The sequence below is a fragment of the Emydura macquarii genome, unplaced genomic scaffold (assembly GCF_026122565.2).
Source record: "Emydura macquarii macquarii isolate MOO-44397 ecotype Brisbane River unplaced genomic scaffold, CSIRO-AGI_Emac_v2 contig_3534, whole genome shotgun sequence".
Taxonomy (NCBI): Eukaryota; Metazoa; Chordata; order Testudines; family Chelidae; genus Emydura; species Emydura macquarii.
The window spans coordinates 472785-488997 of NW_027133671.1; the positions used below are offsets into that span (position 1 = coordinate 472785).

Genomic DNA, 16213 nt, shown 5'->3' on the forward strand with positions numbered 1-16213 from the left:
CAGGATGTTGGTAAAAGAAACTTACAAATTGTATAGTAGATGAAAGCTTCTTAGCTAGCATGGATTCCCTCATTAAGTGTGATCAGCTTGGTGCCAAGAACAACTTCCTTCCCAAGATAGGATGGAAACTTCTAATTGCTGTGACGTGAAAGCACAATTGGTGTCCTTTGCTGTGACTGCACTGCCCCCTGCTGGAAACAAGGCATGGATTTTTAACAAGCGAGGATAACTATCCAAGGGTTGTTCATGGTGGATTCTCCATCACTGGCAATTTTAAAATCCAGACTGGATATTTTTTAAAAGATCCGTTCTAGTTCAAAGGAAGTTGTTGTGGGGAAGTCCTGTGTTATACAGGAGGTCAGACTAGATGATCACAAGGGTGATCCTGCCCCCGCCACCCCACCAGTTACATATAAGCACTGAGCTTTGTGTATGCTGCAGACAAGCAAAACAAAACAAGCATTACATAAGCTATAATGCAGTTCAGTCCCCAGACAAGAGTTGAACAAAGGATTTGGGATGAGGCAAAAGGAGTTCATTCTGGCATCCTCTGGCACACACAGCCACTTCCATGCAAAGATTGAGAAATGTGCCTCATATGCTCTGGCTTTACTATAGCAGGGCCTTGTGCAATCTCTGAGCTGCATAATGAGACAGAGTGTTTAGGAAAGAAAATAAGCCGACCTGCTTCTCCCTGACCCCTGACTCCCCCATTGCCAAAGAAAGTTGGGGAGAGGCTGTGCAGACAAGAGAGTGAAGCAGTTTGGTCTGGAATGACTGCATCTGGAATTTACCAAGTGTAAAGAGAGTCACCCTGACTTGCCAAATGTTAAGGCAAATGTCAAAATATTCTGTGTGAATTATGAAATGGGTCATAGGATCTCCATGAAATGGATTATCTTTATCTAGCTTTACCACTGACAGGTGTTTATTAAATGGATAAGCCTATTGCTGTTGTTCCTCTGTGAATAAATTGTACGTAGGTCTTAGGAAGCTGTTGGCCCATGTGTAATGTCTCAGTGACACGTAGTGGCCGATGGACACATCATCTCTGGACGTTAAGATTGACCAAGGAACCACAAGTTGCTAAAAATGCTATTTCCTGCATTGAAACGTACTAAAGTAAGCTCAAAGTCTGAATCTCCTTCTCTTTTGGCTGACTCTGCAGTATATGCGATGTGGTGGAATTAGAGAGTTAGACTGTTATCAAACAAAGTGAATCTGTAAAGCAGCATGGCCTCCTATCTTAAACTAGGCAGCAGAATCTCCTCATGCTCTGTGGGAGAAGAGAGAAACGGACAGAATATAACTGAAACTGAACTCATCTTAACTCAGTATTTTGAAAGGAGGGTGGGTCAGTTTACACCACAATTAAACAGCCACTTAACCCAAGCCCCATGAGCCGGCACGGGCCAGCTGCATGTCTAATTGCAGCGTAAACATACCCTAAGACACAGACCCCTACAAAAAAAGACCGCAACTAGCTAGTTAAGAGAAGACACTAATAAGAGGAGCTAGGAAACAGATATAAAAAAGCAGGTGGCAGTAAGGGTAAGTGAGGGTCTCCTAAAGAACATGGGGACCATGGGAGTAAAAGGAACTCCTTACCCGAGGAGCATGACCACTTCCCTCACTGGTAAATTGGTTGAACTGTCAAACATCTCCAGGTCTTCTCCCCTTTCAGGGGTGACAGTGGTGCCCTCTTGTGGTTCCTCAGCTTAGCTGCATCTGCAGTGGGGGTTAGGCTGACCTAACTATGTCTCAAAGAACATGGCATTTTCACAGGGTGCTCCAGGAAACTCTGGTGCCAGGCTCCAGTTCTGGCTACTGAGCGTTCTGTGATGATTCCAAGTGAATCTCTCTGGCTGGTCACGGTTTAGGCCTCTTCCCAGCCTTTGACTGGAGAGAGTCAAAGATCCAGGCTTTCTCGTTTTCTCCTCGAATACAGGCTACAGATTTTGCTCCCTGCCTGCTGTCTCCTGCCCTTAGGTAAGGGAGCTGCTTCTGTACTGCCCATCCTCCCAGCACTCCTTGATGTGAGGCCTACAACTCCCGGAACGCTTGTTTTGGACTGAAAGCAGAGGGCAGTGTTGGACCTGCAGCCCATCTTTACAGGGACATATAATCAAGTTGAAGGCAGCCCATTTAAAAGTTATTGTGGTTTTAAAAAAAATAAATAAATAAATGCACAATTAGCATTTGGAATGCATTGCATTAGATCAGGGGTGGCCAAACATACTGACTCTCTGAGCTGCACACAAGAATCTTCAGAAGTTTGAGAGCCGGGGCAGTCTGCCAGGCCTTAGCACTTCAGCCCTGTGGCGGGGCTCCTGCCCTGTGGGGTGCATCCGCGGAAGCCCAGAGCCCTGGCAGGTGCCTCCGACAGGGCAGAAGCCCCTACCCCCCCCTCCCATCCCACCACGGGGCTGAAGCCCCAAACTCCCCTTTCTAGTCTGGTAGGCGGAGAACTGTAAAAGAGCCAGTCTGACCACCCCTGAACTGGATATTGAAGTCAAAAGCTTACGATTAAAAAAGAACAGGAATGTTTAATGAGAACATGCAGAGTTCTGTTAACTGGGATCACAAAGCTAGAAAGGCACTAAATACTCAGGCTTCAGGGCACAAACTTACTGACAACTGTCAGGAGTCAGGCAAAACCTTCCCCACGTGGCTGTAGATTATTCTACAACCATCAAGTTCAGGGTTTCTTCTAATTTCCTGTGAAGCATCCAACACTGACCACTCCTAGACAGGACACTGCTCTGAGGGATTGTCAGACTACAGGGTACTCTAGATGCATCCTGTTTTTAAGATCTTCGGCAACTTGGAAAGGGCTAGGAACAATATTTTCAAAATGAGAACAAATTCTGAATACAGTTCTATGGCAACGGACGGATCCTTCAGCAAATTCAAAGCCATGGAATGCATAGGGCACTGATGAGCTTACTATGCTAATTAAGACAACTTCTCAGGGCAGACACCCACCTAAGCTGAAAATTGCTACATAAAAGAGCTGCAGCTTCATACATGCATTTATGATCACACAGGCAGGCTTTGGGCCCACCTGTAATACGTAACATTAGAAGCATTCCTGCTAGTGGCAACAGCATTTAACAAACTCTGTCCCACCTGCAGATGAAAAATTGAGCCCATCCCCAGATGAAGGGCATGCTCCAGCCTAGGTATAAGCCTACTCCATTAATACAGCATTTACTGAGTGGTCTTTGCCCAGTCCTACCCCAGGACAAATTGGACAGTGAGAAGAAGAGGGTGTCTTATGGAAATACTGTACAGACAGGCAACTCCACACTAAAGGAAATGAACTTTTGCAAGTGTTTATTTCACTATGACACTGGGGCTGCAGCAGGCAACTGCTCACTGAGCTGCCATTCACTGCAGGACAGTTTTACGCTCTACAGCTCGTTGCAGAATCTAGATGTGGTGTTTGCTCCCCTTTCAGAAATTAAGTTACACACAGATCTACATCACTTGTTCATTCATCTGTTAGGGACATGACTTTTAAGAATTTAAAAGTACAGCTCTACAAATAAACAAATGGAGACATCATGCAAAAATCAGAAGATGAGACTAACTGACAGATCAGGTTTGCAAGTGAATTGGCAGACAAATTCTAGGTGCCTACTTGCCTGCCCACAGGAGAGGGGAGGGGAATCACTCAGGCTGCTTCTTGCAAGCACATGGGGACATTAGCACCCTATGTCTTACCTTCCTGCAGGAGACAATCTGGTTATCATTTACGCTTCAAGAGCTGCAGCATATTAAGTGTTTTCTAAAGGTGATGAGGAACTTTGAATCTTTCCTTCCATTATGTCTGTTCTGTGACAGTGTCTACTTCCTAGCTAATGACAGAAACAGAGACCTTACTGTGAAAAAGGTGCGAGATGCCTGTACAGAACTTTGATTTAAAAAACTAAGGGCTAATAGGCAAGATGTAGTTTCCAGTTTTGATAAAAAAAAATCATATCATGGTGGAACTATTTATATTGGCCAGTGAGAAAAAAGCTAAGAAATTAGAAGCTGTAGCCCCACAATATGAATATCTCTTCAGCTAGTTTGATCTTACCAAAAGAAAGTGAGAAAGGGAAAGAGTGACCATAGGGATAACAGAACATTGACAAGGGATGTTGGTTTTTAAAACTCAGTGCTATTCTTCATCATCACCCTCACAGAAATTTAAAACTGAAATGTTTCCTTAAGGAAATGCTCAACTTTTTCTTCACCATCACACACATCGGGCCATTTTGTATGGTAGTTTGCAAGTGTTGGAATGCTAGCAGTAGTGATACACTTGTTTGAAGAAAAAAGCATGTTTACAGAGGGGAAAGATATAATGCAATGATTCTGGAGACAGGAACGCAGATGAAATCATTTGCCTTGACTGGGCCAGTGCCTTTTAAATTACACTGACAGACTGTTCTGAGTCATGTTAAAACAAGCTCTTACACACAACTGCCAGGAAAGTGAAAGTTATAAAATAGTAGTTTAATTTTGTAGGAATCAGTGATTGTAGCCTTTCACTGTCTCTCCTAAGACTAATATAATGTAATTTTAAGGCATAATTTAATAACCATTTATTCCTGAAGCAATTGAAAATTTAACAAGCAAAGATGTCAGACAATGAAAACCCAACAATAGCTAGTTTGACAAGGGTGAAAGCCATTACAGTATGTACAGTGCAGAATCAGCCTTCAAACAAGAGTCTTGTTTTAAAGCAAATGCAGATCCAGATTCTAGAAAAGCAAACATTGCTGACACAAGGAATGTTCATTAGAGCCCATTTCCCACTAGAGCGACTCTTTAAAAGGGAGGAAGAAGTGACTGCTGCCAGTCCTGCCTGGTTAGGATAAACTTCGCTGATTAATTGCCCCAGGACACATCAATCAACACCGTGAATGAGTTTAGTACACTGGGAGGCCAAATTCTAGAGTCCCTAGTGTATAATGCCTCATAGGAAAAGCCTCTAGTCCACCAACAAGACTTTATACCTATGATTAAGATCCACTAAGCGGTGTAGTACTCAGGTGTAACCTATCATTTTCAGGACACGCCCTTAAAGGTGACAGTCCTGTGTGGATTCTAATGCACATCCCCGTAAACAAAGTGTCCTACACACGTACACCTGCCATGCTACAGGCTCTCCCTCTTCAGTGACTGCCAACATCTCACAGCCACCAGAACCTCACGTAGACTATTAACATGATAAAAAACACGGCTACTGCTGCCAATTTGGCATAGGTGGAACGCATGTTAAGATACTTTGCATCCTGACGGTACTTCTTGGACAAACTGGACAAGTTGTTGGCCTTAGAATCCAAAGCTGTTAAGGAAGAGTAAATGGAAGCAGATTAGTTTTATGATTAACAACAACAAGACACTGCCACAGGGTTGTGTTCATAGGTACAGCTCCCCTAGAGCAACTAGAATTATTTGGATTTACTAGGCACACACACCGCCCCCCGGTGTTCCAAAGGATTCCTACATTAAGCTTGATAGTCAAGCCACAGCACAGTGCAACCTAAACTATGTTTGGGGAGTAAACAGAAAGGACAACAGCAATTAGAGGAGCATGAGCTTCATCAGCACCTTCTAAACACTAGCATGCATCACTCCTGTCCTTGAAGCACATCACCAGCATTCATCTTCATGAGATGAGAACAGCCCCAAGCCCATAAGGGGCTTTGGCTCATCCCAAGGGAGGGTTACAAATTGCCAAGGGGCTTATGATGCAGATCAGACAAAAGAAAACGCACATTCAGCCAGATGCATACACTACATGGCAATCTTGACTCGGGATGCTCTCATTGCCACCCAGGCTCAGAGTCCTTCCCTCAACCATCTCCCGCCCATCAGCCTCAGAGAGAGGAAGGAGTTTCAAAAGCCGAACTTCCTATACCTGAAAGTGCCTCTCCTCGCTGTAAGACTTCTTCAATGTTGGCCACCATGATTCTCTGCACATCCTGTAACTCTGTATTGATGGAGCCCAGGTTCCTTCTTGCCCGGCTGTCAATGTAGAGTTTTTTGGTTTTCTGGATGTAAGTGTCTGGAACAAGAGGTGGTTGTCAACGTGAAAACCTTTTCCTCTCAGCGCTTCCTGCCTGCTGTGCCAAGAACGCACCTCAAGCCAGCCTCCACCTCTTCCTAGCCACAACTATACCCACTGCCACACCTCTTCCCCTGCTCTGAGTAGATCCCCACTGCCAAGACCCCAGGACAGCAAACCCAAAGGGCAATTTGACAACTCCTTTCCTCTCCTAACAAACACAAGGAGCATCGATGACTTGATCCAGAGCATGTTGCATCCTGCCTGCCTTCACCAGGGACAAAGCAGTTGACAGGACTGGAGCCCTCTACACTTAAGACAGGCCACCCAGAAGAGGCATGTTCATCTGAAGCCAATAAGCCCAGAGACTTCCCCAATGCCTAAAGGGTGGTGGCTCCACCATGCTTCACACCCATATCCCACAACACCTCTCTCCAACGCTGCCATAAAAGCATAGCTTAGGGCTGTTTTGGAAGTCTCTACGTTGTCCATGTGACCTCAAGTGAGAGGAAAGTTGGCTTGTTTGCTTCCTACCCTTTAACGCAATCAAAGGAGAACCGCTGCCTAGAGTAATAATACGGCTGCCTAAGCAGCAAGAGCATCCCTTGCTGTCCAGCTTTTTGTGTGCTACCCCAATGGCAGAACATTGCAGAGACAGAGAGCAGGATGCACACAGATGCTAACAAGAAAAAAGCAGAGATTTAAAAATGGAAAGTTGGACTGTAGGAAATTTGCCATTTTTTCCTCCCATTTCTGCCTTCACACACCTGGCATACCTGGGTCACACAGAACGTCAGATTTCTTCACTGTCAGAAAAACGGGTTAAAGTGGTAAGTTCCAGGGCCTGAGCTGGGAGAGATTAATGTGGCCAAACAAAGAGTATGTTTATTAACTAATCTCAAGGGGAAGGATCTCACCAAACTCAATGAAGGAATAGGGCCTGGAGACCGTCGGCACCTTCTTTCCATATTGTTCATCGAACTCGGAATGCAAATCCTCCAGATATGCAAAGGCTAGCTTCTTGGGGAAGGCGGCCTCACACAAAACCAGGTAACACACCCCTTTCTCAATAACGTAGCTAGAAGAGAACAAACAAACAGGACAAATTTTAACCCTGCCCCTCTAAGACACCACTTTTCCCTCTCCCATCTCCCTTCTCTATGGCGGAGTGCCCCAGCCTTTGGGTTTATTATACTATACACAAAAGTTTGCCATGTATCGCACCGCACAGATGGTTTCATACATGCGTCTCCAATACTGGGATACCTTGTCCCAGCACTAACCTTTTCCCTTCCTGTGCAAGTCTCATAATCTCCATCTACCCACGCACCTATGAGGGCTTTACATGTGACAACATATTGGATGACTGGCTGGAAAACAGAATCCTAAGGCCTGACCATACCAGGTGATGAAAGCATGCACTGCTTGGCAGGTTGGAGCCCTTAGTGAGGGGAGGGGGAGGGGAGGAGTTTGACTCTTTTCAGCAAGCTCATCTTACCAGGTCATCGTAAAACATTTTTCTTTGGACTATGTGTAGTCATGAAGGTAGTCAAGTTGGCACAAACCAGCATACTATATTCTAGTTCTAGCATTCGCTGCTAAGATGAACTGATTGTTTGGGATGGCTATTATAGCCTAAGTTTCCGGTCCTCGGGGCATTACTCAGGACAGAGTACTTCAAGTACCATGACTGAATTTCCACAGCTTTACATGTTAAGCTTCCTTTTAAATCTTTCTGAATACCCTAGTTTCTCTTTTCTTTTCCCAAGCGACAGTGTTATTGAAGCCTCAGATTCTGGGTTCAATCCCTCCCAAAGGGTCTCAGCTTGAACTTTACAGGAACAAAGTTTCATCTGGCAACGTCCTTAGTGTTTCTTGCTGTTTTAAAAAGTCCTGACATTGGACTAAGCAGAGTAAGGGACATTCCCCTCTTCCTGTTGACATTCTGTCATCTGAAGGAAGCAGGCCCACACCTTATGCCCTTTCTGGTAACAAAATGGTAGATGAAATTCAACATTGATAAATGCAAAGTAATGCACATTGGAAAAAATAATCCCAACTATATAATGATGGGTTATAAATTAACTGTTATCACTCAAGGAAGATCTTGGCATCATTGTGGACAGTTCTCTGAAACTTCCGCTCAGTGTGCAGCAGTGGTCAAACAGGCTAAAAGGATGTTAGGAACTATTCAGAAAGGGAAAGAAAATAAGACAGAAAATATCATAATCCCACTGTATAATTCCATGGTACATCCACACCTTGAATATGTGGCCAGTTCTGGTTGCCCTATTTCAAAAAGGATGTAGTGGAACTGGAAAAGATACAGAGAAAGGTAACAAAGATGATAAAGGGTATGAAATGGCTTCCATATGAGAAGAGACTAAAAAGATTAGAAAAGAGTTAGCTAAGGGGGGATATGATAGAGGTCTATAAAAATCATGAACAGCATGGAGAAAGTGAACAGAAAAGTGTTATTTACCCTTTCCCACAATACAAAAACCAAGGGTCACACAATAAAATTAACGGAGAGCAGGTTTACTATAAACAAGATAAAATACTTTTTCATGTAATGCACAACTGACCTGTGGAACTCATTGACATAGGGTGTTGTGATGGCCAAAAGTATAACTTGGTTCAAAAAAAGAACTGGATAAGTTCATGGAGGAGAGGTCCATCAACGGCTATTACCAAAACAGTCAGGGATGCAACCCCATACACATGGGGACCCTAAACCTCTGACTATAAGAAGCCAGGAATAGAAAACGGAGCGGATCACTCCATAATTGCCCTGTTCTGTACACTTCCTCTCAAGCTCTGGTACGGGCCACTGTCAGAGACAGGACACTGGCCAAGACGGACCATGGTCTGACCCAGTAGGACAGTTCTGTAACATATGCAGAAGAGGATATGTTGTGAAGTGCACATGGAGCATGCATCTTCTTGGAAGGTCAGCAGGAAAGGAAGGGATGGGGAGAAAATCTATTGTGGCATCTCCTCCAGAGACCAAGTAGTACACAGGAATGGGTCTCCAACTGCATCAATCCCCTGGCAATCATCAGTAGGTCATCAACTCCCGCCCCGCATAGGAGACGAGTTGGGGCATCCCAAACTACACCCTTGGTGAGTCCTAGGTGTGGGGCTTTCCCATACACAAAGCTTCCCAGAGGCAAGCTGAGAAACAAATGCTGCTTGTCCATGGACTTCTGGGACTTCAGGTTTAGTTATCTGACAAGAAAGTGTGGCTGTGCCAATAATTTTCAGGCTGAGGTTTTGCATGTAGGTTAAGATGAAATATAGTAGCTGGTGTGATTGCTTAATGGCACCTTGCTGCTTCCCGCTTGTTTTGTTTTTGACTAATGAACCAGGTTTTCATCGTCCCCTTCTCCTTTTCTAGTGTCTATCACTTGTTCTTAGAAGTTTGGTTTTGTCCTCACTTTAGTGTAAGTTGGAGTCCCCTGCCAGTGCAGAGAATATGTATTTTATATCTAATTCAAGTACAAATCTGACTGGATAAAGTCCACTGGATTTTGAGATTTAGACCTGAACATACGGATTAGCATTTACCTTCCGCTCCACTAACTAGAGCTGCCTGCTACTGAATGCTTACTGTGATTACGTCTATTAGCAAGTTTTGTTCCTCCTCCAGCCCATACAGCACCGCAGATGGGGCTGAAAAACACCTACACTGGATGCAGATACACTTGAATGGCCCATGTCATGGTGTATACTCTGTTGCATGTGTGTGTTTGGGGATTGTTTAATTAAAATAATTAATTAAAATAACTAGAAAACTCATATTGTAGCACTGCAGTGATACAAGACAATGAGGACATATTCCCACCAATAGCAATATAACCACTAAGGCAGATTGCCTGGGAGTTCAAAACTTTCACAATGCATGTGCACTACTGTGGATTTAATGGCATTTAAATGTAACTTGTAAATTACCCTTCCTTTTCTCTAATTTAACACCTGGTTTGTACATTGCCATAATGGGACAATTCAGGCCACTGTGTGGAATCAAAGTTTTGAAACCATACAAATAGTAGCTATAACAGTCTGGTAAATCTGGTATCCATATGTTCAATGCATCCAGTGTCAAGCATCCAGGTCTGATTTTATCTCAACTTAGCCTCTAGAGATTCAGAAATGTTGAAATCCTTCAAATTTGCCACACTCAAGAATTAGTTTTTGGACACAGAGGCCAGGATTATCCATTTTTGTTGCAGTCCCAACATGGCACTTACTAGCTTTTGCAAAAAGCCACAAAAACAATGGACCCTTCCTTAAAACAGTATCAGAGTGCAGTCACCACTGTCCACCATGGAATAGAATATAAGAAGCAAATTTGCTTCTTGATTTCCCTAAGAATGCTCCTACCTTGTACTACATCAGTCCATGACTCAGTTTCTACCATGTGTTCCAAAACAGTGCTAGGCAAACAATCATTTTTGATCCTTGTCTTCAGTGTTCTGGCCTAACTAGCAATCCAACATACATAGTGGATCTTTCCCAGCATAGTTCACAGTTGCCTCGAATCATTGTCAAGAACTTGAGCAATCCATAATCTTCCAGGGTTCAAAGAGTAAAAGAAGAAAACATCTTTCAAAACAAAACCTTTTAAGATAGGGATAATCTAATATGAGACACATAACAGCAAGCTAAAGTACAATAAGAGTACAGTATCTTCACTTAACACAACCTCCTGCCATATGCACAGCTGCACCATCACACTTCAGGCCAGCCAGTTTTGATCTGAGCTCTCCTGCCTTGATCTCCATGCTTCGCAGAGCTGTTTTTACTCCCTTTGTGATATTAGTTGTTTCAGATTCCAAGTCTTCTATGTCAGCAGAGAAAGCGCACAGATTTCCACAGTATTACTAACCCCAGATTAACTTTAATATGAATTTTCTGACATAACTGCTTGATTTCTCAACACCGCACTAACACTTTTTTGGCATGAAATTGAACACAGTATAAAATCATGTAATTAGGCCTTTTTGCAATGCATGTATGTAAAGGGACAGAGGTACAGTTGGCCACCTTCAACTTTTTGCATTCTTGATTTCTGAATGTTTATCTGTGCAATCTTGGTTAACATACTTTTGGAATTTAATTTCTTATATTAAAATAAATATAAAAGAAGTGGGTTTTTTCATCTTTCTAACAGGCATCAACTGGCAAAGGCCAAGGGTTGCCTTTCAATGAAACTAGTAATCTGTGCACTTGAAGACTTAGGGCACTAATCAGGCAAAGGTCAACTAGTGACAGTAGACTGCACAGGCACTTATCACCTGCATACACAGCAGTGTGTACTCGTATGCCACGATAACTGAGTTGGCTGTAAGGCTTTTTCACTTTAATCTCCAACATTAAAATGACTGAAGTAAATTTCTTCAAACTTTGGGTCTCAGTGAGATACTTCAAACTTCATCAGTTTCAAGGGTATTCATATTAACCTCAGCACATTTGGAGAAGTGCACATTTCATTAGTTGTACACATATCTCTGCTCTGAACCCACAGTTGTCATGGCACTTTCTACTTTGCATTATACTATTTTCAAGCAGTCAGAATTTCAGTTAATGATGAACATTTTTTCCTCAGCCAAGCTATTAATTAGCATTATTTTAGGCCAAATCTCAAACCAGTTTTTCATGAAGCACTATCAAAAGTTTCCTTAGAATTTTTGTTTAAAATGAAAACTGATTTTCTTTTTCATCAGTGACTTTACGTCTCATCCTAAATATGGCACCAGCAGCACTGTGCACCCCTAACAGCTGGCTCAAGAACTGGTTCAAAGTACCCCTTCCCTTGCTTTCTCTCCCACAACTCTTTCAACACCCCTCTCTTATTCCTTTGAGATCTACCATAGAAATAATAAGCTAAGAAAATTCAGGCAAGTTCAAGAGATCTGATGAAATCAAAGCCACTGCAAGGTGGTTGTGATTCATAAATAACACTGTGACCAAAAAACCGGATAGCCTTTTTTGATACAGTTATAAGTTTGGTAAACAAAGAGTGTGTCATGGATACAGCACATCTAATTCCTAATCTTCCCCAGGTATCTCGATGGAAGTCAGAATGATGTTTGGTATGGAAACAAATCTGACTGACAGACTGACTGCAAACTGGGAAGAGGTATCAAGTAGCACCTTGGGGTTGGCTTTGGAAACAGAAATTTGCAACACAGGAATTACCTGACCGGATCAAACCAGTAGTCTACCTAGTCCAGCATCCTATTGCCAACAAAGGCCAGCGAGCATCTGATTGTTTTAGAGAAAAGTGAAAAAATGTGAAAAAGCCTGCCATAGGTGATTGTGGGTTAACCCGCCTTGAAGAAAGCTGCCTCCTAAGCCCCAACCATTAGAGGCTGGCTTTGTGCCACGAGAGAGCTTTCAAACATGTGTTTATTTAATTTTAACTCTAAAAAAACTATACAGATAAAAATATCTAATCTTCCTACCATCTTGCCCTCTATGAGATCCTGTGGGAATGAATTGCATTGAAAACCATTTCCTTGATCAGTTTTGACTTTGCCACCATTTTGTTTAATTAGCTGTTCCCTTGTTTTTGTGTTATGAGAGGTGACTACAGGTGTCTCTACCTTTTCTATAACTTTCATTATTTTGTATATTTTTATGTCCCCTCTTATTAATCTCCTTTCTTAAGGTAACAAGTTAAATGTTTTGAATCTCGTATAGAATCTAGGAGGTGCAGGAGTTAAAATTATTCCCTCCAATGTGCATAGCTTTGGAAGTGTCAACATTTAATTTCATTCCCCACTGTGCTGCCTAGCACTGAAGTGCATCAGCCTTCTCAAGTCTTGCCTAACATACATGAGGATGCAAAATCTGCAGATTTTGCCAGTTGGCTGGTTGTCCTGAGCAAATTTGATAGAACTATGTTGCACATCAGTAAGATTGCAGTTGCAGATAACCCTAATTTAGAAGGGTTTGCAATGAAAGCAAAGGGAAAACATTATAGAAGATTTCACAGAGACAGCTAACTCAAAAGGATGAGCTACCTGCAGCTAAAACACTTTGAGATATTAATGCTAGATAAATGTATAAAACATGGACAATGCTTGCTGGAGAGGAGAAATGCTAAGAAAATTCAGAAAATAATGGACAACAAATTAGATGAGCTTGAAGTGAAAGGATACATGAAAGGATATGCTATAATGGGATGTAGAGAGAAGTCAATCTTGTGTAGGAAGAACCAACTGTGGTAACGCTAATTGACGTAAAGGTGGGACTCCTCACTATTAAAAAAATGATATTGATAAACCTCACAGAATTCAAAGGACAACAGATGCTAGAAGGATTAGTAGGCACAACCAGTAGAGAGAACTTAAAGGGAACTGAATATATGCAGTCTATAGAAAAGATGGTGGGGGAATATAATAATGCATGAAGTTGAACAATGCTAGAGAAGAACAGAAATTTTAAAATGAGATAACACTCTCTCCTTTGAGCACAGTTTTCCCATGGGCTGGTGGGATGGATTACTGACTCTCTCTCTTCTCTGATGGCCCAGTTTCTAGTAAATCTCCAACATCTCCTGGCAGTGCCTCCCAGTTTTCTATAAATCCACCAGGTTAGGATGCCTATATTTTCCATCTTAATCTCTACAGCACATTATACTTACTGGAAAGCCATTGCTCCTGCTTCCAGGGTACATCTGGTAGGCGATTGTTCATTCAACTTCCGGAAAAGCTGTTTAGCTTGGCTCTGGTACTGCTGCAGGTCCCGACCTGACTGAGAAGGGGAAAAAGCCTACTAGGCAGGGTTCTACCATAGGGCAGTATGAACTGCAAGCAATACAACAAACTCTTAAGGTACAGGCAGGCCTTTTCCCTCAAGGAAACTATCACGATGTCCATATTTAACTTTGAATGGTTTTAGCACAATTGGATCTGAAGTCCATGGCCACAGTCCCATTAGGTGCTAGGTGCTGGTAGATCTCAGGAATCGACCTCTGATGAATATCACAGTCCCCTGCAGTAGGCAGGCAAGTCATTTAGGAGGTCCCCTAGGGAGGGTTTTTTTGTAGCATCTCTTGTGGCGGATCTTGGTCCAGAGAAAGTGCTTCAGTGTCTCTGCCCTGAGGGAGAGCGGAAGGGTTCACGATTCACAGGCTATGTCTACACTGAAGTGTAAGCCCAGGGTTTGAGCTCAGGCTTAAGCCTAACCCTCCCTTCCTCCCCCTCATCTGTCTACACACAAATCATGATAACTCAGGACTTGGAACCCGTGTCCCAGGACTCCACAGAGGCGAAGGGTTCAAGCCTGAGTCAAACCGGGACACAGGGTTCAAGCCCTATTGCTCTAGGAGACCACCAAAACTATCCCACAGGTCATTTTTCTTTATTCTCTGGACAGTCAAGTTTTCCCACATGGCACCATGAACAAAGGGCTAGAGCGGCCACATTTTGGGAGGGTGCTAAGACTGGGATATTGGTGATTGGACTTGGGCCAGCATAAAATATTGTGGATGCTGGAGTTCCAGATTGGGACCCAGGGTTCAGCAATTCCTAACCTGGAGTTACAAATGAGTATAGATGCTCAAGCCCTTGGTTAACAAACCCAGAGTCTGCTAATTTGAGTTCTACTAACCCTGGGCTTACATTGCAGTGTATACATACTGACAGGCTCGCTCTCTCCAGGAGTATTAGTTTGCTCCTTCAAAAGTGTGCATGTATGTGAGACAGGGGAGGTGAGAAACTCAGTGGCACTGACGGGTGAGTCTTGGGTTCTTACACAGTTTTGATCTTCTTTGGGATCTCAGTGCTGGAAGAACCTAGGGACTTCATTGCTCCTGGGGGACACGTGGGCTTTCTCTCAGAGTCTAGATGCTGGGTGAGGGTGGGGTGCCTAGATCTTGATGCCAACTCCAGTCTCTGCCTCTCAAGGGCTTTAAGGCTTGGTCTACACTTAAAAGTTAGGTACCCACATGGCTGCATCAGTCATGGGTATGAAAACCCCCCACCCCTGCCTGAACTAGCTATGCTGACCTAGCCCTCAGTGCAAATACAACTATATTGATGGTTCTGTCACATAGATACTACTGTCTGGGGAGGTGGCACTCCTACACCAACAGAAAACACCCTTCCATTGATGTAGGCCATGTCTACTGTAGCCTATAAAATATGTTAAACTAACTTAAACCAAAACCTAATTTTATTTAAGTGTAGAGAAGTATGGAAAATTAAAGCTGGTAGTATAAAAAAAAAGCTAAAAATAAATTGAAAATAGTAAAATAAAAAATTGAAGGTAGAAAAGACAGGACCCAAAGTTATGTTGTGGCTATGTGTTGGTTATAACCGGTTTTAGCAGGGTTTTTAACAAGTATTTTGAAATGTTTATTATAATAGTATGACAAGAACATTGGTGCAAATGTTCATTTAAATCACATTTAATACAAAAAGCCCATAAAAAGGGGGCAAAATGTAAATATGGTAACGAATAGGTTTAATGTTAATGAGGATTATAACAGAAGAATTGCAACAGAGCTCCACTTAACACAAAAAGGGGAGCGTTTGCTCCCAGAATTAAGGCTGTATTTCACTCTGTGGTGAGTGGGCTAATCGCCCATTCATACACTATTTCAGCTTTCCAGGCTGCGCAGTGGGACTTGCCTGCCTGTTTCCTTACATAATTATTTTCCTTTGAAATACAGTTTAGCTTGATCACTCGAAGTGCTGCCGAATGCTCCTCTGCTGCAAAGACTTTCTGTAGCCAACCCAAGGGCTGGAACCCGAGAACTACGCTGAGTTTATTGCACCCGTATCTTGAACAGTTAATGTTGTTGGGGGAATGGGGCGTGTGTGTGTCGGGAGGCGGGGAGGGGCCGCTGGAGCTGGAAAAGGGGTGGGGTGTGTGTCGGGGGAGGGGAGCCGCCTCCGGGCCCGGAAGGGGGGGAGAGGGATGCTCGGGAAGGGGGGCCTGGGTCTCTCACCTGCTCATCCTCCTGCATGGAGGCGGCCAGGGGGAGCCCGTCCGCCACCCGCGCGATCATAGTCAGCAGCACCATGTCTGCGCCGCTCCGTGCCAAGCCGGCCGGGACGAGGCACCGCTGCCCAGCCCTACCGCCGCCCCCTGCTCTGACTGACTGGCCGAGTCTGCTCTGTGTAAGGACTGAGGTGGCCG

General features: G+C 43.5%; 1 protein-coding gene across 1 annotated transcript; it reads right to left on the reverse strand.

Annotated features, from left to right (window-relative positions):
- Window positions 1-4482: 4482 nt before the first annotated feature.
- SEC22B (SEC22 homolog B, vesicle trafficking protein) lies at window positions 4483-16213 on the reverse strand. Its single transcript, XM_067536340.1, has 5 exons — window positions 16023-16213; window positions 13713-13822; window positions 6979-7139; window positions 5915-6061; window positions 4483-5338 (listed from the first exon to the last, which is right to left on the reverse strand). The coding sequence occupies exons 1-5, from the start codon at window positions 16095-16097 to the stop codon at window positions 5184-5186; spliced, it is 648 nt and encodes a 215-aa protein (XP_067392441.1). The 5' UTR covers window positions 16098-16213; the 3' UTR covers window positions 4483-5183.

Excerpts from the sequence above, each read along its gene's own strand:
- SEC22B (XM_067536340.1), bottom strand. The coding sequence starts at position 16,097 with ATGGTGCTGCTGACTATGATCGCGCGGGTGGCGGACGGGCTCCCCCTG. Across the intron at positions 13,823-16,022 it reads CCATGCAGGAGGATGAGCAG|TCAGGTCGGGACCTGCAGCA; the intron begins GTGAGAGACCCA and ends TCCCCTTCTCAG. Across the intron at positions 5,339-5,914 it reads GCGAGGAGAGGCACTTTCAG|CTTTGGATTCTAAGGCCAAC; the intron begins GTATAGGAAGTT and ends CTTCCTTAACAG.